The 26,227-nt window shown below is 43.6% G+C and overlaps 1 protein-coding gene across 3 annotated transcripts in view; it reads right to left on the bottom strand.

Moving 5' to 3' along the window:
* The window catches only part of EFHC2 (EF-hand domain containing 2), a 118,056-nt gene that overhangs the window by 63,798 nt on the left and 28,031 nt on the right, over window positions 1-26,227 (bottom strand). For all 3 annotated transcript variants that reach the window (XM_038415072.2, XM_038415081.1, XM_038415061.1), the window contains exons 2-3: window positions 22,008-22,196; window positions 12,543-12,693 (exon numbers count right to left, since the gene is read on the bottom strand). In XM_038415072.2, the coding sequence (XP_038271000.1) occupies window positions 12,543-12,693; window positions 22,008-22,139 (283 nt within the window). In that variant the 5' untranslated portion in view covers window positions 22,140-22,196. The remainder of the gene's footprint in view (window positions 1-12,542; window positions 12,694-22,007; window positions 22,197-26,227) is intronic.

Raw genomic sequence — 26,227 nt, forward strand, 5'->3', positions numbered from 1 at the left:
CCCTACTTTCAGTCTACAATTTAAGACCCAGTTATGTCACACATATGTCATATCTATGTCACTGACCTCTCATTGGAAAATAATTATGAGCTACTATCTAGCTAGTCCAACATCAGGTTTGGATACCCATGATAGACAAAGCCTGCTCTATGGAGCCATGCAATGAGTTGCAAAGATACTCCTCAGGGTTTATGATGTATCAATGTACTACCTATGTGCACATTTAGACCATGTCTCCACTAAGACAACAAATCATAACACATATTCTAATTAACATGATGTAAAACACTACTTAGTACCAACTGTACACAGGCACAGTTTGTGTTTAAAAACATGTTAACTGGTCATGGTTAACACCTGGGTCTTACAAGGTAATCCCTCAGCCAGAGCCTGCAATGACTCATCCCTCAGGCATGCTGCAACAGCCAACACACAAGCCAGGACCAAGTCAGATGAACCCTGTGGACAGCTATTTATCCCACAGAAAGAGCAGTCAGCCAGCCTGTGCAACGTCACCACTTGGCTGGGAACTCTCCCTCTGCCTTGTGGTGTTACAGACGGCTTGGGCTTCCAGCCTGCATGGCTCCTGCCTCAGGCTTCCAGCTGGCCCTACACCAGCATCCACCTGCACCTGCCCAAACGAGCTCCACCTCTGCCTCACTGAGTCACCCAGTGACCACCCTGACAGGTCTCCCCCTGGGTTAAGCATGACCTGCTACATATTTTTAAACACAACTATCCTTACCCATATAAGGGGCAAAATCAGGTTTAATTAGCATTTTAGTTAAAATGCATTAGTTGATGGTTTTCTAACATGATACATCTCCCCAGTGTAGTCAAAGACCCAGAGAGTCGGTTTTCAACTAGTTTTTCTTGGATACTGTGTCTGACTGGGATACACATTTCATCTTGGTGCTACGTAGGTAAGAATTTCTTTGCCAATGGAAAATGTCTTGTGCAGAGGGTGTCAAAAGCACCCTTTTTAAAAAAATTAGATATTGTTATGCCTGATCAGGTTCATTTCTTCACATGTACTGTAGATCAGTGGTTCTCAAAGCCAGTCCGCCACGTGTTCAGGGAAAGCCCCTGGTGGGCCGGACCAGTTTGTTTACCTGCCGTGTCCGCAGGTTCAGCCGATCACGACTCCCACTGGCCGCGGTTTGCTGCTCCAGGCCAATGGGGGCTGCGGGAAAGGCGGCCAGCACATCTCTTGCCCCGCGCCGATCCTGCAGCCCCCATTGGCCTGGAGCGGCAAACCGCAGCCACTGGGAGCCGCAATCGGCCGAACCTGCAGACACTGCAGGTAAACAAATCAGTCCAGCCCGCCAGGGGTTTTCGCTGAACAAGCGGCAGATCGGCTTTGAGAACCACTGCTGTAGATGATAAACTTTAGACCGGTGAATTTGAGATTTAATAGACATTGTTCAGCGCAGATTAGGTTGCTATTATCCTACTTTCATCGGGGGGTGGGGTGGGGGAAAACCATTTCTGCATCAAAAAAAATTGCCATAAGAATCCATTATAAGAGGACCTGTGTATGCATGCTCAGCCAATCAGATCACTGAGAATGAGTTAACATTCTGACACCTCTTTCAGTAGCTGTTACTTCATACAGTGCAGCATCCACCAGACTATTCGACTGCATTACTGATTTTTGTTTTTAATCTCCTTCTGTTCAGTAGGGCCAACCCTCTTCTTCATTATACTCATTTTGCTACCTAGAATATAGCTTCTCTTCTGTACCAGCCTGTGGTGCTGGCATTTATTTTCACTATATGCTTACTCCAGGAGCCAGAACACATTATCTTTTCTGGCATGACTGGTGGACTGACTTTCCACGATCCTAGTTGGAGTCTGAGCAACAGGAAGTTATTGATATATTTATAGAGCACCCCTGCCTATGTCTCTCTAAAGTGTGCTTTTATTTTTGATTTGGACAAGTCAAAGACATCTTCCAAGAGATCTTTAATACCAAAAAGGGATGCAAGGAAGCCTTGAGGTTAGATTGTAATCTTGCTGAGCAGAGCAGAGAACAAATTATGTCAAAATTGAGTCTCCACTTCCTCCCTAACTCCACAGGGAAAGTAAACAGCACCAGCACCCTTCCTGGTATATCTTATCTCCCATACACACTAGCTCAGCTATGTTGGCCTATGCATTGAGTAAAGGGAGGTGGAGGAAAATGTGTGAAGCCTTCACTCCACTCACTCAAAGCAACCTTCACAGAACAGGGGAGCAGCACCCCAGGAGCCTCTGCTCACCCCACAATAGAAAAAGCAAGCATGGAGGAGTAAGAGGGCTCCTTATATCCACTCACCTGTGTAAGCATGAAGCAAGGGCATGATCTGGCCCTGAATAAACATGATAGAATCCTGATTATCTAAACGTTCCAGGAAACATCAAAAAACTTTAGACAATCAGATTCAGTTAAATTGGAGGAGCTAACTGCAACCTCGCTTGCCTGATTGCACTTTCCTCTTCAGCCAGCTGGCCTTGGGGAAGCCAGCCAGCAGGCAGCTCCGCTCTCCTTTTCAGCTGGCTGACCTTGGGGAAGCCAGCCAGCTGCTTAACTGTGCTCTAGATTGTGGGACCTAAGCTGCACTGGAAACTACAGTTAACCCCATGGGACATAAATGGCTTTCATAACAGAAAGCGTCAGCTAGCCAGGGTTCAAGTTAGCTGGGGATTATGAAATGCATATTAGAATCACCCTAACTTGTCTCCTCTGCACATGGAGGATTTCTTGTTACTGCTCTGCAGTAACACTCTGACTCTGGAAAGATTTAGGTAGAGGGTTTTTTTGTGTTTTCAAGGTTATTGATCTCTCCTTGACTCTGTGCCCCTATAGCCTTACCTAGTTTTGTGTATTTTGATTGTTCTGGTATTTATTAGCTTTGGTTCCAGTTTCTCCAAAGTCAGTTTCAAATTGGCCTGGCAAAACATGAATGAATGTATTTGTTTCTCTACTTGGATAGCTTTCTTCTAATGCTTCTAAGGGCTTGTATACACAGTGGAGTAACGGGAGCGAGATTTCTACAAAGCACTAATGTGTTATGTATTAATTGGTCCACGTAGACCCTGCTGGTGTGCACTAAAGGTTCCCTAATGTGCTTTAATGCAGTTCTGCTTCAAACAGCACTACATTAAAGAGCACCAGCAGGGTCTATATGAACCATTTAATGGGCAACATGTTAGTGAGCTTTAGAAACACACCTCCATAGAGCACATTACCTCACTGTGTAAAATAAACCCGAAGGTTTTTTTTCTCCTTTAGTATTGTAAGTTCAAATTTTAGCAATTCATCTTCCAGCATTAAATCAAGTTTACAATTTTAGTTTCGTCACAGCAGTCTTATTTATATTTTGTACATATTCACATCCCTGTATTGTTGCCAATTTCACAGAAACTTTTTTCAAGTCTCTGAAAATAATTTCTGAAGATCCTGTACTCCTAGGGGGTTTTTGATTACTGGTAAACACACATTTTCTGCTGTTTTGTTTGTGAGCTAATTCTTTTACATTTGTAAACTCATAATTTTTGCTTCAGAAAAAAAAACTCTTCTTTTTCAAGTATGTCTACCTTGAAATGTTCTCTCGGTATGTGAGTCTATATAATACTCTTTTGCCAAAGCAGCCAGCACGAGCCCCAACAGAGAGCACAGTGGGTAACTCACAAGCTTCCATGACCCCACCATACCCAGAGAGACCCACACAGGACACCACCCCCTATCTACACTGCATGGGATACAGCAGAAGCTGGAGAGATCTCACAGGGAATGGACAATAGAAAACCCAAGCCTCTTCACTGAAGCAACCATCTGCAGCTGAAAGTGTAGGGGATAAGTCAAGGCCCTCCAGCCACCCTAGCAGTACTACACCCAGACAGACCCTCTGGATCACCCTCCTATATCCTCTCCAAATGAAAAACAGGATCAGTCAGCAGGAGCCTTCTCAGTCTTCTACTACCATTCTATCAACCCTGACGCTTGGCCTGGGGACTTCTTTCCCCTCATTTACCTCTACTGCCATTGTTCGCTGTTTCTCCCTCATTCTGCCCCTTTCCTACCACTGCAGCCCTTTAGCTATCCAGCCTGATTCTCCATGTCTATTATCCTTCTTACACCCCCTCTGCTTTATTTCCCCTCACCCTTCCAACTTCCCCCCACTCCGCTATCCTCTCACTTAATCCACACCCCTTACTCCAACAATCCCTTCTGCAATTCAACCTTGAGCACTGCCCACCCTTCAAAAAATCCATACATTTGCAGTAATAATTAAATACCTTTTTTAAAAGCACCAGAAGGATGCTTTTGTAGTTAACACACTGGACTGGGATTTAGAGATCCGGGTTCACTTCCTGGTTTGGCCAGAGTTCCTGTGTGACTATGCACAAGACACTTAATCTCTGTGCTTCAATTCCCCAATTGTATAATGAGGATAATTTTACTTCCCTTCTTAAGAGAGGTATTGAGAGGTTAAATCAATTAACACTGGAAGTCTCTGGAGGCAAAGGGAGAACCTGATGAAAAGAGTGGCCATTTCCTTAGGAGTGTATGCCGAGCTTGTGGCAAGAAAATACACACAGGCCTCTCCTTAATATTTTACAAACCCCTGCCTCCAACAATGAAGCCTTGTTGGAGTTGGCAAAAACCACCTTGCAGAACCTCACCGCTATACCAAGTCGAATGGATGGACAAATGTTGTCAAGTCCCTCAGCCGAACTTCAATTACTTTTTCACCCAACCGGTTCCCAATTCCTTGGTGGTCATGCTCTTGACACTCCCATCCTAAAGCCACTCCCAAAGACAAGCAGTTCAAGAGACTGGATTTATATGGCCAGAAGGCATCCACTTATGCAGCAAAGTTTCGGTGTAGGTTTATGACTTGGGCATAATCACAACATTTATTGCCCCATCAAACAGAATTTAGATATGTACTGGACTATCTGTTGCACCTGCAATCATGTGGCTTTCAGTTAGTTCTGAGAAAGTCCACTTGGCTTCCATATCTCACTACAACCAGCAATAGATAGATTTTCTGTTTTCTGTCACCCTTTTGGTTTCCAGATATCTAGAAGGTCTGCTGAATGTTTACCCGTCTGTGTCTAGTCCCCTATCTGTATGGGATCTCTAGACTCATGGGATCCTCCTACGAACTTATGGCAACAAGCTCACTACCTCTACTGTCTATGAAGATGGCATTTCTGGCTACCATCACTTCTGCAAGGAGAGTTTCAGAACTTCAAGCTCTTCTGGTTGACCCTCCTTTCATGGTCTTTCATAAAGCCAAAGTTTCCCTTAGGCCACACCCCAAGTTTACTCCAAAGATAGTGGCAACTTTCCACCTGAACCAAACTGTTCATCTTCTAGTGTTCTTCCTGAAACCCCCTTCTTCTCCAAAGCTGAAGAAAGACTCCACATCTTCAATGTTTGTTGAGCTTTGGCGTTCTACCTGGACCATATTAGATCCTTTTGAGCCTCTCCCAGGGTTTTTGTAGCCTACGGTGTGAGAGTTAAAGGCCAATTAAGGTATGTCTACACTGCAATTAAAAACCTGTGGCTAGCCCATGCCCACCAACTTGGGCTTAGGCTAAGAAGGTGTTTAATTGCGATGTAGAGCTGGAACCAAGTTCTATGACCCTGCGAGGTGGGAGGGTCCCAGAGCTCAGGCTGCAGCACGAGCCCAAACGTTTACAGTGCAATTAAGCAGCCTCTTAGCCCAAGCCCACAAGCCCAAGTCAGTTGGCATGGGCCAGGCATAGATGTCTAACTGCAGTATAGACATACCTTTCATGTCAGCTCAGTGAATCTTTCACTGGATTTCTGACTGCATTAAGCACTGCTACAATCTTGCTAACATCTGTCCTCCACCGAGAATAACGGCTTACTCCACCAGGGCTCGGTCCACTTCATCAGCCCTTCTGAGCAATATCCTGATAGCAGACTTCTACAAAGCAGCAATGTGGTTGTCTGTACATACCTTTTCCAGATATTACACCACTACTCAAGCTTCTTGTGACGATGCTAACTCCAGCAAGTCAGCATTACAGTCTCTGTTCAGGTGATCAGAATTTATTCCATCTGTATGGGAGCTGCTGAGTCGTCACCTGCAGTGGAATGTACATGTGCACAATCACCAGGAAAAAAAGGTTACTTACTTGTACAGTAAGTGTTGTGCTTCAAGATGCGTTGTACACATGAACTTTCCACAATCCTTCCACCTTCCCCACTACTTTGGATATTAGATAGCAACAAGGAGGAATGAAGAGGAAGGCAGCAGACAAGCTTGTTTTATGCCCTCAGCTGGGTGTATGAGGAGAGCAGGGGCTCATGTGCCACCTAATGGTCCTGCTGGCAAAAGTCTCTGACTCGAATGTTTTTGGCACACATAGACCGCAGTGGCACGCATATGTGCGCAACACATTTCAAAGAACAACCGTTAACGTACAGGTAAGTAACTGTTTCGCCCCCATCATGGCAGAATCTGAGCACCTCACAAATGTTGAGGTTAATAACTCTGAAGTCCTCTGGGGGGAAGACGTTGAATCTGGACTGACAGCTTCATCAGGAGAAGAGGATGAGATATAGGGGGGAAAAGAGAAGAACATCTAGGGGTTCCTCCATTATTTCTCCTTTCCAGATTTGGTTGAATCCAGTAAGATAATGGATGGCAGCAGGAGCCTGAACAGAGGTTTCCTGTACTGGAGTGGGAGGAATCCTCCCCTTAAATTGTGATTGTGGTCTAGAATCCCTCAGTAAAGCTATGAGGGATACTGCAATGTCTGAGTAGCCCAGGGTGGAAAACCAGTCCTGATTCTTAGGACCCATAACCCATGTAAGAGGGCTATAAAGGTGATCTAAAAGACCTTCAAGGTGATATAAGTTCCTCCCTTTCAAAGTCTGAAGAAGAAATGTAGGTTTCTTCAGAAAAGGGAGGGGCAGTCCCCCTTGGAGTCTGTAGTGGTCAGGGTATGGAGGACACCAGCAGATCCAAAGAAACCAAGGGACAAGATGGCCGGAGTACCCACAAGGTGATTGGTACTGGCACAACCAATGGTGCTGGCATAATAATGTGGAGAGACATGCTGTCCGCCCAGACTACATCAAAGGCACTGGCATTGCTGAGCAGGCTGGTGGTGCTGATTGTGCTGAAGGTGCTGATCGTATCAACTGTGCCAAAGACACTGAGTTGCCCCAACTGGAGCCAGGTATAACAATGGAAAGTCTGGTAAGGGGAGGCACAGAAATTCCTTTGCACACAGGAATGCCCGAGGAGCCAATGGGACCGAGACAGGTAAGACTTCAACTAGGATAGTTGGAGAGCCAGCAGTGCCAATAGGATCTGAATCAGCTTTACTGACCATGTACCAAGTAAGGATAAAGACACTGCTCTCAATGGCCCCAAAGGAGCCAAAGTTGACCATGTCACCTCAAATGGTGCCAGTGAGTGCTTATGACACTTCAAACCAGTACTGGAGTGCTTACTGGAAGCCTTCTTATGAGATGAAGAATCAGAATGCTGGGAGTGCTCTGAGGAGGCTGGGGAGGAGGGTGAAGAGTGATGTTTTCCCATCAATTTCTGCTTGGGATCCCAGGTAGCAGAAGGAGTACTTCTTGTCGACTTGATTTCATTATTTTGTTGTTGGGGTCCAGTTAGGAAAAGGGATGCACCACCCTGCTTCATCATGGCTTTGAGGCGGAAATCCCTCAGTCTCAGTCCTGGTAGGGAAGGAGGTACAAGTACTGCACATGTCCCTTACCAAGGCAAATCAAGAAGCTTTTATGCCTGCCTGTCACAAGGAAAATGGGTCTGCATGTGGTACATTGCTTGAATCCTGATGATTTTTCTTCATTCCAAATGAACAGTTTTTTCCTAAACTAGAACTGAGTACTTACGCTAACTTATAGCTACACTAGAACTAACTATACATAACTATATACAATACAATTATTTAGAAAGCTGGCAAACCTAAGCTAAAGGTATGGGAAGCTCCAACTCTCGCCACGGGTTGCGAGAAGGAACTGAGAGGGAGGCAGTGGATCAGCCCTTTTTATGCCCTTGGCTAGGTGTACAAGATGAGAGAGGGCACATGCAGCACCTAACGGTATTACTGGCAAAAGTCTCTGACTCGAGTGTATTGGGTGCACATACACCTGCAGTGTAACATGTAAGTGCACAATCACTCAAAAGAGAACATGTAAAGTATGAACAAAAATAAATATATAAAAATAACTACATGCAACTAACACATGAGCCATTATTTCCCTGATCTCTTCAGTTATTTGCTGTAATTCTTTCCCATGCCCTTTGTCTGTTCTCCCACCCTCCTCCTTTTCAGGATTAAGCTCTTCTAGGTAAGGACTGAGTTTTCTCATATCTATGCTGTACCTAATGCAGTGTGGCCTAGTCCTGAACAGGGCTTCTGAGGGTTACCAAAATATAGATAATATTAACAACATTAGACCACTGTTGTATCTACAACTGAATGTACTTAGCAACTAGTGATTTTGGATATTTTTTTTAAAACAGTGTTTTAAATGTTGTCTTTGCTTGAGTACTTTTAATCTGCTCAGGCTAAACAATACACCAGTAACAGACATTTTCACATATACCAATAATAGAAGTCTTCTGTAAAATCTAGTTTCCTACCTTTCCTAGTTTTCAAAAAGCCAAGTTAATGCATACTTCTTACCTTTCCTGGGTATTTAACACAAAATATAAATTCCTTATGGACACATTATATTTTACAGTTTACCTACATCAGGCAACAGAAAGCTCACCAGCCGCCATGAAATTTAGAACACTTAAAATCCTCATTTTGTCTTTATGGACTATTTTATTCAAATGACTTGGCTGAAATCTGTAATCTGGTTGGCTGAAGAGGCTTTCTATCCATATCATCTCTCTATAGACCAGCGGTTTTCAAACTTTTTGAGCTGAGCCCCCCCGTTCGAGTTACAATTTTTGATTGCAGGCCCCCCCATACCTGCCCTTCCCTCCCTTGGGTTTTCAGGGTAGGGGAAGGTGCATGTGATGGGGCAGAGCCAGCACTGGGCATGCATATGTTGACACTGACCCATAGGCTGGGTGGCCCGCTGAGGTGAGTCATGGGTAGAGATGGCACTCCGTGCCCAACACCCCCCCCACCCACACAGGGCTGACCTGAACCCCCCTGAATATTTCTCCATGGCCCCCTATGGGGGCATGCCCCACACTCTGAAAAACTCTGCTACAGACACACTGAAATTATAAAGCCTCTTCACCAACCCAAGTGGCAACAGAGAGTTAGACAGTTTTAAAAATAATCTCAGAGTAGTCCTTTTGAATGAATTTTAATGCTTCAAGAGTTGTTGTATGCAGTGTTGTAGCCGTATCAGCCCCAGAATATTAGAAAGACAAGGTGGCTGAGGTACTCTCTCTTATTGGGCCAACTTCTATTGGTGAGAGAGAAAAACTTTTGAAAGTGTGTCTCTCTCACCAACATAAGTTGGCCCAATAAAAGATACTACTTCACCCACCTTGTCTCTCAAGAATAGTTGCTAATTCTGTAATAAAGAATCAGGACAGAGTTGTATAAACCATAAAGTTCTTCCAGATACACCTGTATAGTGCATTGAAAGTATTTTTGCTTCTCTACAATAATGTTTGAGGTAAGTTTCAGTATCTAAAACCAAAAGAAAAAAAAAAGTACTCCAAAAGCAGTTAGCACTAGCTTCAATCAAATATGTAAGAGATCAGTCAGAGTCTTCCAGTCCCCACTAGTGAGTGGGACTCTAAGCCCAGCAGCCTAGCCTCTCCAACCCCTACCACTACACAGGCAATAGGGATACATATTTGCTCCAACACTCAACTCCAATGGAATGGAGAGTGGTCTTGCTCTATCTTGCTTTAGTGAAACAAGCCTGCAACAAGCCGCAAAGTGGCACCCTATGTTGTCATTGCAGGCTCTCAAGCTTCAGGTGCACCAGCTGTTGAAGATCATTCTAGTAGCCAAGAAAGGCTGTGAACATCTAACCCAGAAGTAGCTTCTCTCATTTCTGTAACACATGAACCAAGGAACAGCTTTCCGGGCTGCCATCTCCAATCACAGACGGAGGGTTTAAATTCTTCATACTTTCCCACATTAAGAGAATCAGAGATTTGACAAGCCTTCATCTAGAGCCTGATAGAGCATTTGCCTAGGTAGGACTAGGAGTGCCTACTGAAACCAGAGCCAGCTCCTCTGCTGAACAGCCAGAGAGACCTCTGATCACAAGGAGGGGACACTCAACACCAAGAGAGGCAGTGTCATTCAGTACACAAAGCACTGTCTAAAGGAAAAGGGACTCCTGGATTTTATTTCACCCTTAACACTGATAAGTAGAGCCCTGTGCAGATATAAAAATTTGGATCCGCATCTGTAATAATTAACTTGTATCCAACCCATGATCTGCACTCCACTTTTTATATGTATCCACACCTGCATCAGCACCCTATCTCACTGCGTGGATACAAAAAATTGGATCTGCATCCAAGATGGTAAACAATACAACCACATCTGCATCCGTAGATATCCGTGAATATAAAGTGGATATCTGCAGATTTGCAGGGCTCTACTGATCAGTTAGGTAACATTTCTGCTTTATCCTTGTTTGATAGATGTGGAAATTAATAATACTTATCTACCTCAAAGGGGACTGTGGTGATTGAGTAGTTAATGTGTGCATATTGATATATGTACTAAAATTCATCAGAATGTACACAAAATGCTCCAGTGATTGGGGAGACATAGTGGTTCCCAGCCTTCTTGCTTATTCGTACTATTATCTTTTGCAAACATTTCAAATACTGGGAAGTACATAGCTAGCCCCATAAATGTCAAGGAACTGCAGCTGTACTACACTTCTGCTGCAGGGGGGTGGTCACACAGTTTTTATGTAAAACCAGTCCATTAGATTTAGAGTGTATTCCAAAAAAAAAATCAACTCACCAGCCCTGTGCATATTGGTGTGAACACAGTGCACAGGCATCAATGACAAATTATTTAGCAGGCCCTATCAAAAAATGCTAAGACCAGCACTAGTAATAAGAGAACTGACAGCTGGAGGCACTAAAAGCTGCTGTACCTCCTCATCAAAGGCAGGCACATGCTACCCGATTGGGCAATAAACAACGTTAGAATTCTATAGAGAAATTAACTACCAGTTCTAAGGTAGCAACAGCAAGACAAGAGCGGAAGTCTATAATATACAACTTCCCTTTGGAAAACTAAGAGTTTACACGACTGTGCTGACAGACCCGTAATCATGTAATTTCAATCATAGCTGTGTAAAAATAGGGACTTTGCCCAGCAGCTTTGGTCACAGAATGTTCTTTCAAAAACAGGAGGGTCGTCTACTAGACCTGGATCCTCTAAACTACGGCCCGGAGGACCGTCCTGCCTGGCCCTTGAGCTCCCAGCCGGGGAGGCTAGGCCCCGGCCCCTCCCCCGCAGCCTCAGCTTGCTGTGCCACCAGTGCTCTGGGCAGCAGGGCTGCAAGCTCCTGCCAGGTGGCGCGGTGGCGTGGCTGGCTCTAGCTGGGTGGTGCGGCTACCAGTCCTGCTGCTCTGAGCAGCACGGTAAGGGGGTGGGGAGCAGGGGGGTTGGATAAGGGGCAGGAGGTCCTGGGGGGCAGTCAGGGGACAAGGGGCAGGTGGATGGGGCAAAGGTTCTAGGCGGGGGCAGTCCCAAGATGTGGAACGGGGGGGGGGGAGTTAGATAGGTGTGGCAGTCCCAGGGGACCTGTCAGGGGGCAGGGGTATGGATAGGGGTCAGGGACAGAGAGCAGGGGGCGGGGATGTGGATAGGGGTTGGGGTCCCGGGTGGGCACTTAGGGGTGTAGGTCCCCGGAGGGAGTGGTCAGGGGACAAGGAACAGGTGGGGTTGGATGGGTCGGGGGTTCTGCGGGGGGCAGTCAGGGGGCAGGAAGTGGGAGTGGATGGGGCCAGGCTGTTTGGGAAGGCACAGACTTCCCTACCCAGCCCTCCAAACAGTTTCGGAACCCCGATGTGGCCCTCAGGTCAAAAAGTTTGCCCACCCCTGCTCTAAACTGAAGCCTATGAGGAAGTACTCATTAATGGCCATGGCAAGAAAAGGAATTTTATCTATACTCCATCATAGATTTGTACTCAAAATTAGCTACACTATGGACTTGTCTACATTACAAAGACTTGGCCAGCATAGCTACGCCAGCAGAGCCCCCTAGTATAGAAGTGGCATCAGCCAGCACAAGTTCTTCTCCCAGCATAGTTGCACCATCTCCCCAAAATTAACTATGTTGACAGAAGCCAATACCTGCCCCTCTGTCAGCAGAGCAGTGAGGGCTTTGCCAGGAGAGCTATGTCAGGAAGGGGATGTGATTTTTTTCCACACTCCTAGTGGACATAACTATGCTGGCAAAACTTTGTAGTGTAGAACAGGCCTATGTAAACAGACACTTTAGGTATCCTTTTAGATGGTCAAAGACTTCAATGAGGAAAAGATTAGAGGTGAAGAAACAAAGGAAGATTATTATAAATAGGTACCTTGTGGTATTCCACTATTTTTGACTTGGGGTTCAACCACTTGAATTGTGTCATCTTCAAGATAGAAGTATATTTTACAATGTCTTATTCTATATAGCTCTTGATTTTTTTCAGGCACTTCTTCACCAAAATAGGCATCAAAAGACAATACCTATAAAAAAAGCATAAATAAAGAAATATAAAGAAGCAAAGTCTTCATCCAGTGTGTTTGCAATAAAAAAGATGTCAATAAAGGGAAGTTGTACAGATGCACAATTAATTATAAAGATAACAAAATGTGTGGATTTCAGCAGGTAGATTTACTTTTCAGAAATATAAGAATACGAATCCACATGAAATCGCATATTTTTATATTCTTTTGGGTGGCATTATCATCACCACATCTGAGTAGAGAAGGAAGATTACACTTAAAAAAAAAATCAAATATTAAGCTATCAGCAGACTACTGTCACAGAGAAAGTCCATATAAGCTTCCTATAACTGGGTGCCATTTAGGGCTGTACAAAACAATCACTTCAAAACTTACTTGGTTTTGTGCTTCAGTGAGTGTGTGAACCTCAGGGAAGACTTGGGCTGGCCTCCCCAAACACAAATCTAGATCCTCCCTTCCTTTAACTTACAGTGTAGTAATCCTAAAATAATGTTTGTAGGTGCACTGCTCAGTAGTTTACTACAGCAGCTTTCACCTCTAGAGACCCTGACATCTTCCATATGGTTACATGTACTAGTGAGTTTTGCTCTTGTCTATTAATACTCATTTGTGCACAAAGCAAAACTACTCAACAATTTGGCACCATTTATTGTCTTTATTCGTGAGGTCAAGCTTGGTGAAAATTGTAAAAAATGTTTGTATATGGTCCAAGAGGAAAGTAAGCTGCAGTGGCATAGGAGCTAGCAAACAGAGTTGTAAACAGGGGAGTTTGAGGGGGAGTTCTGCTGGAGGAGAAGGTATTTGTACTTGGTTTTGTATTTGTGTGTGTAGAGGCTTGTAGGGGCTTTGTGCTGGGAGAGAAGCTGAGCCCTGATTAGGGGGCGGGGCTTTTCTGACTAGGGGTCCTATAAAGGTAGCCAGCCAGCCAGCCAGCGGCACAGAGAGTTGCAGTGGCACAGGAGCCAGCAAACAGAGCTGTAAACAGGGGAGTTTGAAAGGGGAGTTTGTATTGTGGTGCTTGTTTGGGGTTTGTTTTTGCTGTGGGAGGTGGTCTTTTGGTGTGGCTTGTGTTTCCCAGATGAACAGGACATAGGTGGGAAGGCTATGACGGATACGGAGGCAGCTGTGGGAGCGACTCCTGTAGTGGAAAACACAATGAGGATGACTGGATGTGGAAGCTGTGGTATGTATATGATCCTGGAGGGGGTATCTGGTAAGAGTTTTTTCTGCATGAAACGCTGTCTGATAGAGCTGATGGAGGAAAAGATCCGAGGTCTGGAGATGCAGGTGGAAAGTCTGGTTGAGTTTAGGAAGGGATTTGAGCAGATGATGGAGCAAAGACATGAGGTATCTGAAGGGAAAAGCTCAGACTTGCAGATGGAAGCAGGGCTGGGGAATTTTGAGGGGAAACTGGGTGAGGAAAGTGGTCAGTGGAAGCATATGACTAAAAGAACCAGGCAGAGGAAAAGATGGGCTAGTGAAGGAGAAACAAAGCTCAGGAACAGGTTTGCAGAGTTGGAAAATGAAGAAGGGGCTCAGCAGGTAGTTGCTGAAGGTGGAAGGACAAGGAAGAAGAGAAGAGAGGCTAGTCCTATAGGAAAAGGGGAAGAGTCAAGGGAGATTACACCAAATATGAGCCCCAGGAGGATACAGGATGGGTTGAAGAGGATTATAAGGGAAAACAGGAATGGAAAGAACTTGCAGCCAGAGGGAACAGGGGAGAGACTGGAGAATAGCACTGTCACCAGGAAAAGGCAGGTCTATGTGATCGGGGACTCTTTATTGAGAAGAATAGACAGGCCTGTAACTAGAGCTGATCCAGAGAATAGAAGGATGTGCTGTCTTCCAGGTGCTAAGATACGGGATGTAGACCTGAGGTTGAAAAGGATCCTAAAGGGAGCGGGAAAGAATCCCCTAATTATCCTTCATGTGGGAACAAATGATACAGCTAGATTCTCTCTGGAAAGTATTAAGGGAGACTATGCTAGGCTGGGGAAGACGCTTAAGGAAATTGAGGCTTAGGTGATCTTTAGTGGGATCCTGCCTGTTCCTAGAGAAGGGCAACAAAGGTGTGACAAGATTATGACTGTCAACAGATGGCTTAGGCAGTGGTGCTATGAGGGCGGCTTTGGGATGTATGGCCACTGGGAGGCATTCACGGACAGAGGACAGTTCTCTCGGGATGGACTTCATCTGAGTAGGGAAGGAAATAGACTTCTAGGATGGAGGCTGGCACAACTGATAAAGAGAGCTTTAAACTAGGAATTTGGGGGAGATGTCCAGGTATTCTCCACGCCAGATTTTAGCATTGAGAGGGAAGAAGATGAAGTAAGAAAGGATACAGCCGTGGGTAGGAGAATGTATATAAGGAGCGAGGGCAGTGTGGATACCAGTCTAATAGGTTATACTGGCTGTAGAATGACTGTGCCTAATAGGGTACAAAATGTGAGCGAGGCAAAACAGCAAAAATTAAGATGTTTATACACCAATGCGAGGAGCCTAGGTAACAAAATGGAGGAACTAGAGCTACTGGTGCAGGAAGTGAAACCAGATATTATAGGGATAACAGAAACATGGTAGAATAGTAGTCATGACTGGACTACAGGTATTGAAGGGTATGTGCTGTTTAGGAAAGACAGAAATAAAGATAAAGGTGGTGGAGTAGCATTGTATATCAATGATGAGGTAGAATGTAAAGAAATAAGAAGCGACGCAATGGATAAGACAGAGTCCGTCTGGGCAAAAATTACATTGGGGAAGATAACTAGTAGAGCCTCTCCTACGATAGTGCTTGGGGTGTGCTATAGACCTCTGGGATCTAATTTGGATATGTATAGAGCCCTTTTTAATGTTTTTAATAAAGTAAATATTAATGGAAACTGCATGATCATGGGAGACTTGAACTTCCCAGATATAGACTGGAGGACCAGTGCTAGTAATAATAATAGGGCTCAGATTTTCCTAGATGCGATAGCTGATGGATTCCTTCATCAAGTAGTTGCTGAACCGACTAGAGGGGATGCCATTTTAGATTTGGTTTTCGTGAGTAGTGAGGACCTCATAGAAGAAATGGTTGTAGGGGATAATCTTGGCTCAAGTGATCATGAGCTAATTCAGTTCAAACTGAACGGAAGGATTAACAAAAATAAATCTGCAACTAGAGTTTTTGATTTCAAAAGGGCTGACTTTCAAAAATTAAGGAAGTTAGTTAGGGAAGTGGATTGGACTGAAGAACTTATGGATCTAAAGGTAGAGGAGGCCTGGGATTACTTTAAATCAAAACTGCAGAAGCTATCGGAAGCCTCTATCCCAAGAAAGGGGAAAAAATTCATAGGCAGGAGTCATAGACCAAGCTGGATGAGCAAGCATCTTAGAGAGGTGATTAAGAAGAAGCAGAAAGCATACAGGGAATGGAAGATGGGAAGGATCAGCAAGGAAAACTACCTTATTGAAGTCAGAACATGTAGGGATAAAGTGAGACAGGCTAAAAGTCAAGTAGAGTTGGACCTTGCAAAGGGAATTAAAACCAATAGTAAAAGGTTCTGTAGCCATATAAACAAGAAGAAAATTAAGAAAAAAGAAATGGGGCCGCTAAACGCTGAGGATGGAGTGGTGGTTAAAGATAATCTAGGCATGGCCCAATATCTAAACAAATACTTTGCCTCAGTCTTTAATAAGGCTAAAGAAGATCTTAGGGATAATGGTAGCATGACAAATGGGAATGAGGATATGGAGGTAGATATTACCATATCTGAGGTAGAAGCGAAACTGAAACAGCTTAATGGGACTAAATCGGGGGGCCCAGATAATCTTCATCCAAGAATATTAAAAGAATTGGCACCTGAAATTGCAAGCCCATTAGCAAGAATTTTTAATGAATCTGTAAACTCAGGAGTAGTACCGAATGATTGGAGAATTGCTAATATAGTTCCTATTTTTAAGAAAGGGAAAAAAAATGATCCAGGTAACTACAGGCCAGTTACTTTGACATCTGTAGTATGCAAGGTCCTGGGAAAAATTTTGAAGGAGAAATTAGTTAAGGACATTGAAGTCAATGGTAAATGGGACAAAATACAACATGGTTTTACAAAAGGTAGATCGTGCCAAACCAACCTAATCTCCTTTTTCGAAAAGGGAACAGATTTTTTAGATAAAGGAAATGCAGTGGATCTAATTTACCTAGATTTCAGTAAGGCATTTGATACTGTGCCACATGGGGAATTATTAGTTAAATTGGAGAAGATGGGGATCAATATGAACATCAAAAGGTGGATAAGGAATTGGTTAAAGGGGAGACTGCAACAGGTCCTACTGAAAGGCGAACTGTCAGGCTGGAGGGAGGTTACCATTGGAGTTCCTCAGGGATAAGTTTTGGAACCAATCTTATTTAATCTTTTTATTACTGACCTTGGCACAAAAAGTGGGAGTGTGCTAATAAAGTTTGCGAATGATACAAGGCTGGGAGGTATTGCCAATTCAGAGAAGGATCGGGATATTATACAGGAGGATCTGGATGACCTTGTAAACTGGAGTAATAGTAATAGGATGAAATTTAATAGTGAGAAGTGTAAGGTTATGCATTTAGGGATTAATTCCATAAGAATTTTAGTTATAAGCTGGGGATGCATCAATTAGAAGTAACGGAAGAGGAGAAGGACCTTGGAGTATTGGTTGATCATAGGATGACTATGAGCTGCCAATGTGATATGGTTGTGAAAAAAGCTAATGCGGTTTTGGGATGCATCAGGAGAGGCATTTCCAGTAGGGATAAGGAGGTTTTAGTACCATTATACAAGGCACTGGTGAGACCTCACCTAGAATACTGTGTGCAGTTCTGGTTTCCCATTTTTAAAAAGGATGAATTCAAACTGGAGCAGGTACAGAGAAGGGCTACTAGGATGATCCGAGGAATGGAAAACTTGTCTTATGAAAGGAGACTTAAGGAGCTTGGCTTGTTTAGCCTAACTAAAAGAAGGTTGAGGGGAGATATGATTGCTCTCTATAAATATCAGAGGGATAAATACAGGAGAGGGAGAGGAATTATTTAAGCTCAGCACCAATGTGGACACAAGAACAAATGGGTATAAACTGGCCACCAGGAAGTTTAGACTTGAAATTAGACGAAGGTTTCTAACCATCAGAGGAGTGAAGTTTTGGAATAGCCTTCCAAGGGAAGCGGGGGGGGGGGCAAAAGATCTATCTGGCTTTAAGATTCTACTCGATAAGTTTATGGAGGAGATGGTATGATGGGATAATGTGATTTTGGTAAGTAATTGATCTTTAAATATTCAGGGTAAATAGGCCAAATCCCTGAGATGGGATATTAGATGGATGGGATCTGAGTTACCCAGGAAAGAATTTTCTATAGTATCTGGCTGGTGAATCTTGCCCATATGCTCAGGGTTTAGCTGATCACCATATTTGGGGTCGGGAAGGAATTTTCCTCTAGGGCAGATTGGAAGAGGCCCTGGAGGTTTTTCGCCTTCCTCTGTAGCATGGGTCACTTGAGGGAGGATTCTCTCCTCCTTGAAGTCTTTAAACAACGATTTGAGGACTTTAATAGCTCAGACATAGGTGAGGTTTTTCGTAGGAGTGGGTGGGTGAGATTCTGTGGCCTGCATTGTGCAGGAGGTCAGACTAGATGATCAGAATGGTCCCTTCTGACCTTAGTAGTGAGAATCTATGAATCTATGAAAGCACAGCCCAAACAGGCAAGAAAACACGAAGGAAGCTTGCATACTTTTCTGTATCATGTCCAGCTCAAACCAGTGCTAACTAGTACCTCTTTCATAAGCATTATATTTTCAAGATTTACTTAATGAAAGAATGCATTTTTAATCTGGATTTCGTTGATAAAATTGACCAATGGAAGAAAGACCCTACCTATCCATTCTTCATGCCGTACAGGTACTGATGGATGTCTGACAGAAGTAGGCTTGGAAATTTTATTAAAGATGTCAAAATTCTCTACATAACATAACACATAGGTGCTAGTACTTTGCCTTTCTTTAGCATTTCCACCAGAGACACTCAAAGTACTTTTACAAATAGTAATTAAGTAGTCTTCAACACATCCCTGGACAGGTATCAGTCTCCATTCTTAGAGCTGGGGAAATTAAGGCAGAGAAGGGTCAAGTGCACCGTCTAAGATCACAGAGCAAGTTCTGTGGCAGATCTCCTGGCTCCCAGTCCTGTTTCTTAATTGGGCTGTCCTTTCTGCTCTGTTGAAGAAGGAAGTAATTGCAAGAGTGGAGAATCTCTCTTTACAGAAAAGGGGTTAAAATTTACACTGAAGGAACAAAGACCTGGGCAGCTTGCAGCACTTGAACAGTACATGACAATGCCCTTCTGACTTTCACCCTTCCCGTGGCCCAAAAAAACAAAAAAATCTTAAGAACTTTAGTAACCTTGATTGCAAGTTACAAATGAGTTAACACTTAAGCTTCAGGACAATAACATTAGGAGTTAAAAACATAACAAATCTGTAAGTTATCAGTTAAGGTTCTCTAAATAATACAATATAGTCTCCGATCAACTTTGAGTTGATATAGTTAAAAAATAAGGCCAAAATTCTCACACTTGGTGCCTAAGTTGGGCATTTATACAGTTTTCTAAACATGGATTTAAGTGCCTCACCTTAGGCACCCAGCTGTGAAAATACTGGCTAAAATTTTTGGTGATCAGTGAAGTAAACATAAACAATCTTAACTTTGCCCAACACCCCTCAACCATCAACCACTTCAGATGACATTACTTAAGTCTTAACAAAACTGGATGTATTGTGATTCAATGGACAAGGAGACCTATTCCATTCCTGGCTCTGCTGCTGACTGGCTGCATGTCCATAGACAACTTTCTTCAACGCTCTGCCTCAGTTTTCCCATACAGGGACACTAATGCCCACCCATTTGTAAAGCGCTTTCATGCAAATGCTATATAAACACAATTTGATTATTACTTATTGTTAATTCTGTAGAAGCTTAAATCTTATCTCTGGCAGCAAGAATAACCATGGGAGGTGATTGGGCAGCTTGACATATGTAATAGCTAGCATCTCAAAGAAAGCATGTTAAATGATGAATGAGAATTCCTCCAAGGAGGGAAAGGGGTAAGGTAAGAACCAGAGAATAGTTTGGGCTGATACTATTCCCCCATCCTCTTTTTCCTCTCCCTGTGGGAAGTGTCATCCCCAGCTTCATTCCTGACATTCCCGACAGCCCTCCAGAACCCATCCCTTTCCAAGCCTCTCTGCCTTGGTTATTCTCATCTCCACTCAAGCTTTTCTAGAAAACCAGTGTTTGTACTTCCACTTAAATAAAGCTGGAACCAAGCTGATTGTGCAGGGCACCTGGACCATGAGGCTGCCAGTGGCTGGTATGTCCTCCAACCCCAATCGATTCTTTACACAGTAGTGTGTTCTGTGTGCCAGAAAAACCCTTGTTTCATACATCTAGTAGAAAAGTACTTCTGTCATGGTTCCCTCTGAAGTCATGGTTCCATCATTTTCTATTTTTTCCTGTAAGTCAAACAATGTTCCATTAACTCAGGCTAAAAAGGGAAAGGTTGGTAACAGCAAAGGGCAAAGAAAGATTCTGCCTTTACTTGCCGAATCCACTGCAGGAGTGGTATACATAAAGAATCATCTGCCTTTTGGGAAGGGGTCCTATTGAGACAAAGTTGCTTCTGAAAGGAGGAGACTTTTGGAAGCATGGTGCTTCAGACACATCAGCATGGAGAACAGAAGAGAGATTTCATCTCCCCTCCCTCCCCCCCTCTGGACAGCACATTTCCACAGAGCATCCTTCTTCTCAGAGCTTGTAAATGTCTCTTTTGGGCACTCCACCACCAACCCCCAGGAGCATCATTGTCCCAGAGAGGAGCATGAAGAAGCTGCCGTAGCTCAGGAAGAATTTAAAACTAAGTCAATATTTCCGTTATATGCACTCCAAAAAGTATTAGCTATTTTTGTTATATTATAAAAAGTAGGGGGAATTTTTACTTGCTTCTTACTGAAAACCAGTTTTATCTAGACCCTTCAGACTTGGCAAAATAAACTCCTCTTGCCATAGAGTAAGCATGTCACATTTTCAGCTTCTTGATTAAACAGATGTGATTAGGCTACGTACAGGGTTTATAATGAGAAGACTATTTGCAAGCCTACCTCTGGGGCACAGCCATGGCCCCATGATAATGGGATGCATTATGTGCTGACACACCTCTCTACATTAACGTCCTGATCCGCACAGGAATCCATGCAGCTGGTCCCTTGTGCTCAAATGGAATCGCACTGACCCTCATGGGAATCTGTCTAGATGGAAGAGCCCTAGGCCTCTATGCAAGGGCCTCTATGCAAGATCAGGTCCTAAATAACCATTCATTACTGTACTCATATGCCCAATTGCTTTTCACTTTGTAATACTCGTTTGATCAATTAAGCTTTTTGCTCCACAAACATTGTTTTTCTTTATACCCTTGTATATGACTATGCTTATGCTTTGTAAGACTGAAATATATGTAATTGCTAAGTCATCCATTTCAATAATGCAAAATCATTTAGAAAGGATAGGGCAGAGGGGAAGAGAAAAGGAGATTGCCTTAAACTGAAAAATGACCAGTTATGTTTTAATTTAAAAAAAAAAAACAAAAAAACCACACATAAGTGCTCTAAGAATAAACACAATTTAGGGTGACAAATCAAATAACTCATTTTTTCTATTGGATATTAAACGTCTTAAAATATTTTGGTAGTCAATCTATCACAAAAGGAATCAATCCAATCAGACCCTTACACCCATCTGGAGTCCTAGGGAAGTCAATGGGGCTTCGCACAGGCATAAAGGTCTAGATAGGCAAATTACTTTGTAGAAGCAGAGCCTCAATTCTGTTCCAGTGGGTCTCTGAACCAAACATAGCTCACCACTGGACAGGGATAGAAGTTATCAATTACATCTTGTAACTCTTCATACATGAGCTCCACTGATGTTTTTTAAGATAACCAGGTAATTTCTTGGTCCCCATATATTTCACTAAAAAGAAATATATCATTGTCCATCCTTATACTTTATGTCCTGCAGAATTCACACTATACCCTCCAATCCCCAGTTAGGAACTTTGTGGTGGACTATTTAGACAGTTGTAGTTAGTATATTGATCAATGTAGCTATACTTAATACTGTGGAAAAATAAATGTCAACCATTGCTGTGCAGAAAATATTTTCTTTTTCTTTAACTGGGTTCTACCCATCTTATACTCTTTTAGCATAAATTAACCATTTGTAAAAACACTTTTATAACAGAAATCGACTTCTACATACCTGTTTATCAAATGCTACCCATGAAGGAGCATCACTTCCCACACCTCTGGGAAACACAGTATATTTAGGTTTCAGCTTTTGTCCACACAAAGGTTCACCTCCTATTCCAGGTTTATCTTCTCCCACCAACATAGCAATTTTATTGCAGTAATCCCAGTGCTGAGACTTATGAAACTTTTCTTTCCCTAGCTGTAAACAGATTGGAAAAAAGAGAATGCGCCATTACTAAATAACGTAAAAAGATATATTTAAATCAACAGCTTAAAAACTTCCCTCAAATTAATTTTAATATAAATGGAAATTCTAAAAATATATCATAACCAGAATACTGCCAGTCAAGTGAACCAATCCAGCTGGTCAATTCTCAATGCCCATCTTACAGATAGGGATATTTGTATCCTTGATATATTTGATCATGTGTAGATGCGCACGCATGAACACACACACATACACACACACACACACACACACACACACACACTTTTATGGTATAAATGTAGGACATAGTACTAGTGAGGGGATTTGGGAAGAGGGGGAATTGTGCTCATCTGTGGAACCAGCTCCTTGTTCGGTCCAACTGTTGGACAAAAATTACTCCACTGGTCCTCCCTCATCTTCTTGTGTGCAGTTGCCCCTATGCCTGTAGAAGGGTGAATAGATCTCTTCTTTCCATTCTCTCCCTGCCTCTGGCAATAGGACTGTACACCCATAATTTCAGTGGGAAGTGAAGTATTGTTTAAGAGTATAAGGAGCATGTTCATGGTCAAGGAAGCATAATGAAAGCAACTAAAGAAGTACTCCTTTATAACACAGTGCATCTTCCTTTGAAGCATCTGATGCTGGCTACCTTCAGAAATGGGACACTAGACCGGGTGGACCACAGCTCTGATCCAGTACGGCAATTTCTTTGTAAAAGGTTTGCGGGTTCCTACTTTTATTCTCCATCTTTTTTTTCGATGTTGGTCAACTGCTCTCTTGTTCTGTTTCCTTATTTTCTTACCTTAGCAGCTCCTCACCAAACTGGGAAAGGTGGTGTGGAGGAGACAGAGCAGGAGAAAGCTTTCTACATTTGAGTTCAAATGGGAAATAAATATAATAAAGCTGAATTTAAAAGAGAAATTTGCAGGCAAAAATGGCTGATTTATACCAAAGGGCTCTACAGAATAGCACCACTTTGGGCACATCTAATATTTCTTATTTTTCCCCCCTCTATTACTGAAGCAATAGCTGGGGAGAAAAATGCAGTTGTCAAGAGCATGGACAATAAGTGAGGGAAGTATTTTATCTAGGTAAAGGAAAACAGCTCTCAAAACTAGGTGTTGTGTATCTCGAGCCTGTCCTGAGACAGCCTTCCCGTTGTTCTGTCTGTTTTTTATTTTGGTTAGTTGTGTCTTAAATTGTTATGTGATCAAGATTTGCTCCTATAGGAATTCTTCCGAAAATGTATCTTTTTATATGAAAACCAAATGGCCCAATAATTAAATTCCATCAAGAACCTTCCACTGTCTGCTGCAAAAATCATAGAGGGTTCTACATAAAGAACACTTAAAAATGGTTATATGCAGAATCATTATTAGAAGCAAACTAACCTTAAAAGGTTCTGCGAACAATAAACTTTTCAAACAGTGTGTATGTGCCAGCAAGTTCCTTTAAGTAAGAAAGGAAGAAAAGCACAAAGGTCTCTTTACACATATAGTTTGTTGGTTGCTTTGACCAAACACTGGAAGTGAATACATATGGTATACACTGTGGCAATGACATCACTCTGACATTCATGTTCTCTCTGGAAATAATGGATGACCAGGAAACTGAGGGATAAGCAAAGCAACAGAAGTTGCCACAATATCTATTGGCAATTTCTCTCACCAATAGACCTTTTGGCTATAACAAAGAAGCCAAATGTAAGTTGACAATTTTCTAGCCATCCATCCAAGACTTCCTGCAGATTATCCAATATGTTTAGGGAAGTGTGGTATTTGTTGAGGAGAATCACATGAAGAAACAGTGATGCACTAGTACTGGTAGCACTGACTGGAGAGTACAGTGTTGCCAACGCTCGTCTCATGATGACGTGAGAAGCTGCAGCCCCCTTGTGAAGTTCAGCCCTGCAGGAAGCCAGCAGAGCCTTATTCCTCTGCTTGCTGGACTCTCAGGAGGTGTGAAGGAAGGAGGGGACAAAAAGCCCAGCAGCTCAATGCAGCTCCACTCCCTCCTCCCACTGTGAGAAACATGGACAGGACAGTGCCTCTGATCCGCCTCCTCCCCCTGCAGCACCCAGCCTGGGAAGGGGCAGAGGGGTGGGAAGAGTCCATGGATCTGCCCCAACAGCCTGGAAGGGAGAGAGGACCCCCGCCCCACAGGCCTGGAAAAGAGAAATGAAGATAAGGACCAGAGGTGAGGCTGGGAGGGACAAAATTAATCACTGCATAGGGGATATGCAGATGTGGGGGTGAGAGCTCCTACAGCAGGGACCAAAATCCTCTTACCCAGTACATTTGGGAGAGTAGGCAGCACTAACTGTCACAGACACACTGGGGATGGGCCGGGGGTGCTCAAAAATCAAAAGATAGCCCAAAATGCCCCTTACAGCAGTGGTTCTCAAAGCCGGTCCACCGCTTGCTCAGGGAAAGCCCCTGGCGGGCTGGACCGGTTTGTTTACCTGCCGCATCCGCAGGTTCGGCCGATCACGGCTCCCACTGGCCGCGGTTCGCCACTCCAGGCCAATGGGGGCTGCGGGAAGCAGCGCGGGCCAAGGGACGTGCTGGCCGCCCTTCCCGCAGCCCCCATTGGCCTGGAGAGGCGAACTGAGCACAGCCATCGGGAGCTGCGATCGGCCGAACCTGTGGACACAGCAGATAAACAAACCTGTCCGGCCCGCCAGGGTCTTTCCCTGAACAAGCGGTGGACCGGCTTTGAAAACCACTGGCATACACAATGTAATAATTTTTTTTTTAATCTCATGATTTTGGGGGGGCCAACTTTTGATCTCTTGAGGTTGGCAACATTGGAGAAGTAGCAGAGAATGCTTGAGGCAGCAATTGTCATGGTAACAATAGCAACATTAGCATCGAGGGTAATTCCAGTAAGCTGTTGAAGTCAGAGTTGCATGCATGGAATTTGAGCTGTTCCAATCATTAGTGGCACAGAAGATGAGACCTTCCCCCACAGACACCTTCTTCTCAGGTCTGTAAACTCGCTTTCAGATCTTCTGAGAAGCACCACCCAGAACTGTTTGAGAAAAGATGCATCTCAATAGCATCTCAAACTTTTGGAACAAAAATCCATTGGTCATCTAAAAGCCAGCTTTCTCCCCTTCACCCCACTAATTTAAAAGGGCTGCATGCCCACTGTCATCATCTCAGCTGTGTGATCTGCTGTATGGTGGGGTGAGAGGAACTGTGCTTGATCTTGGTATTAAAGCACTGCATGATTGGAAAAATAATAGGCATTCATGTTGTTACTACCAATTTAGGTTGGGGGGGGGGTTTTGCCCTTAACCCCAGTGGAGAAGAGAACAGAGAATACAAGTGATGGTACTGCTACCTTGAATGGAGGCAGATGGGACAGTACTAACAGCAGGAGAGTAGGATGACAGAGGGAGATAGTGCCAGGCATGCCACCGCACCACTTTCCTTACCCATTCTGGACTCAAAACAGCTTGTGCATTCTTTTTGCTGTACTTGGGCATACCTCTCATGCACTAAATTGGGACATCCATTACAGAGAAGATTCAACAGATGGATCATAGTTATCAGGCTTCACAAGTTTCTGTCCCAGCAAACAGCATTCTCAAAGTGTATGCCTACTTCTTGTGTGGCACTGACTATATGAAGCTCAAAATGCTGCCATTCTACATGGATTAAAAAATCAACCACCACATTAACCATAGCAATGCTAGTTGGCCTTTGAGACTTCCTGCTCCTGAAGCTGTGCTTACTTTTCCTGTTGCTGTAACTACTACTAAGACACCATTGGTTCTTAATTAATCCTGGCCTCATTAGCAGGATCAGGAAAACGGAATTGCACAATATATTTTTCCCTGTTTTTCAATGGAGCATGATAAGTGCCTTAAAAGAAAAAGCAGAAGAAGGAGGGGGCAGGGAGACGAGTTCCTCCCTTTTCCCTTTGCAAGCAGTGAATGTTTCAAGCTTCTGCTGCCTCCTGATCCATTTCTACCAGAAATCATCCTACCCTCTGCAGCAAATGAAACATCAAAAGTT

Source organism: Dermochelys coriacea, chromosome 1 (genome assembly GCF_009764565.3).
Source record: "Dermochelys coriacea isolate rDerCor1 chromosome 1, rDerCor1.pri.v4, whole genome shotgun sequence".
NCBI classification, from domain to species: domain Eukaryota; kingdom Metazoa; phylum Chordata; order Testudines; family Dermochelyidae; genus Dermochelys; species Dermochelys coriacea.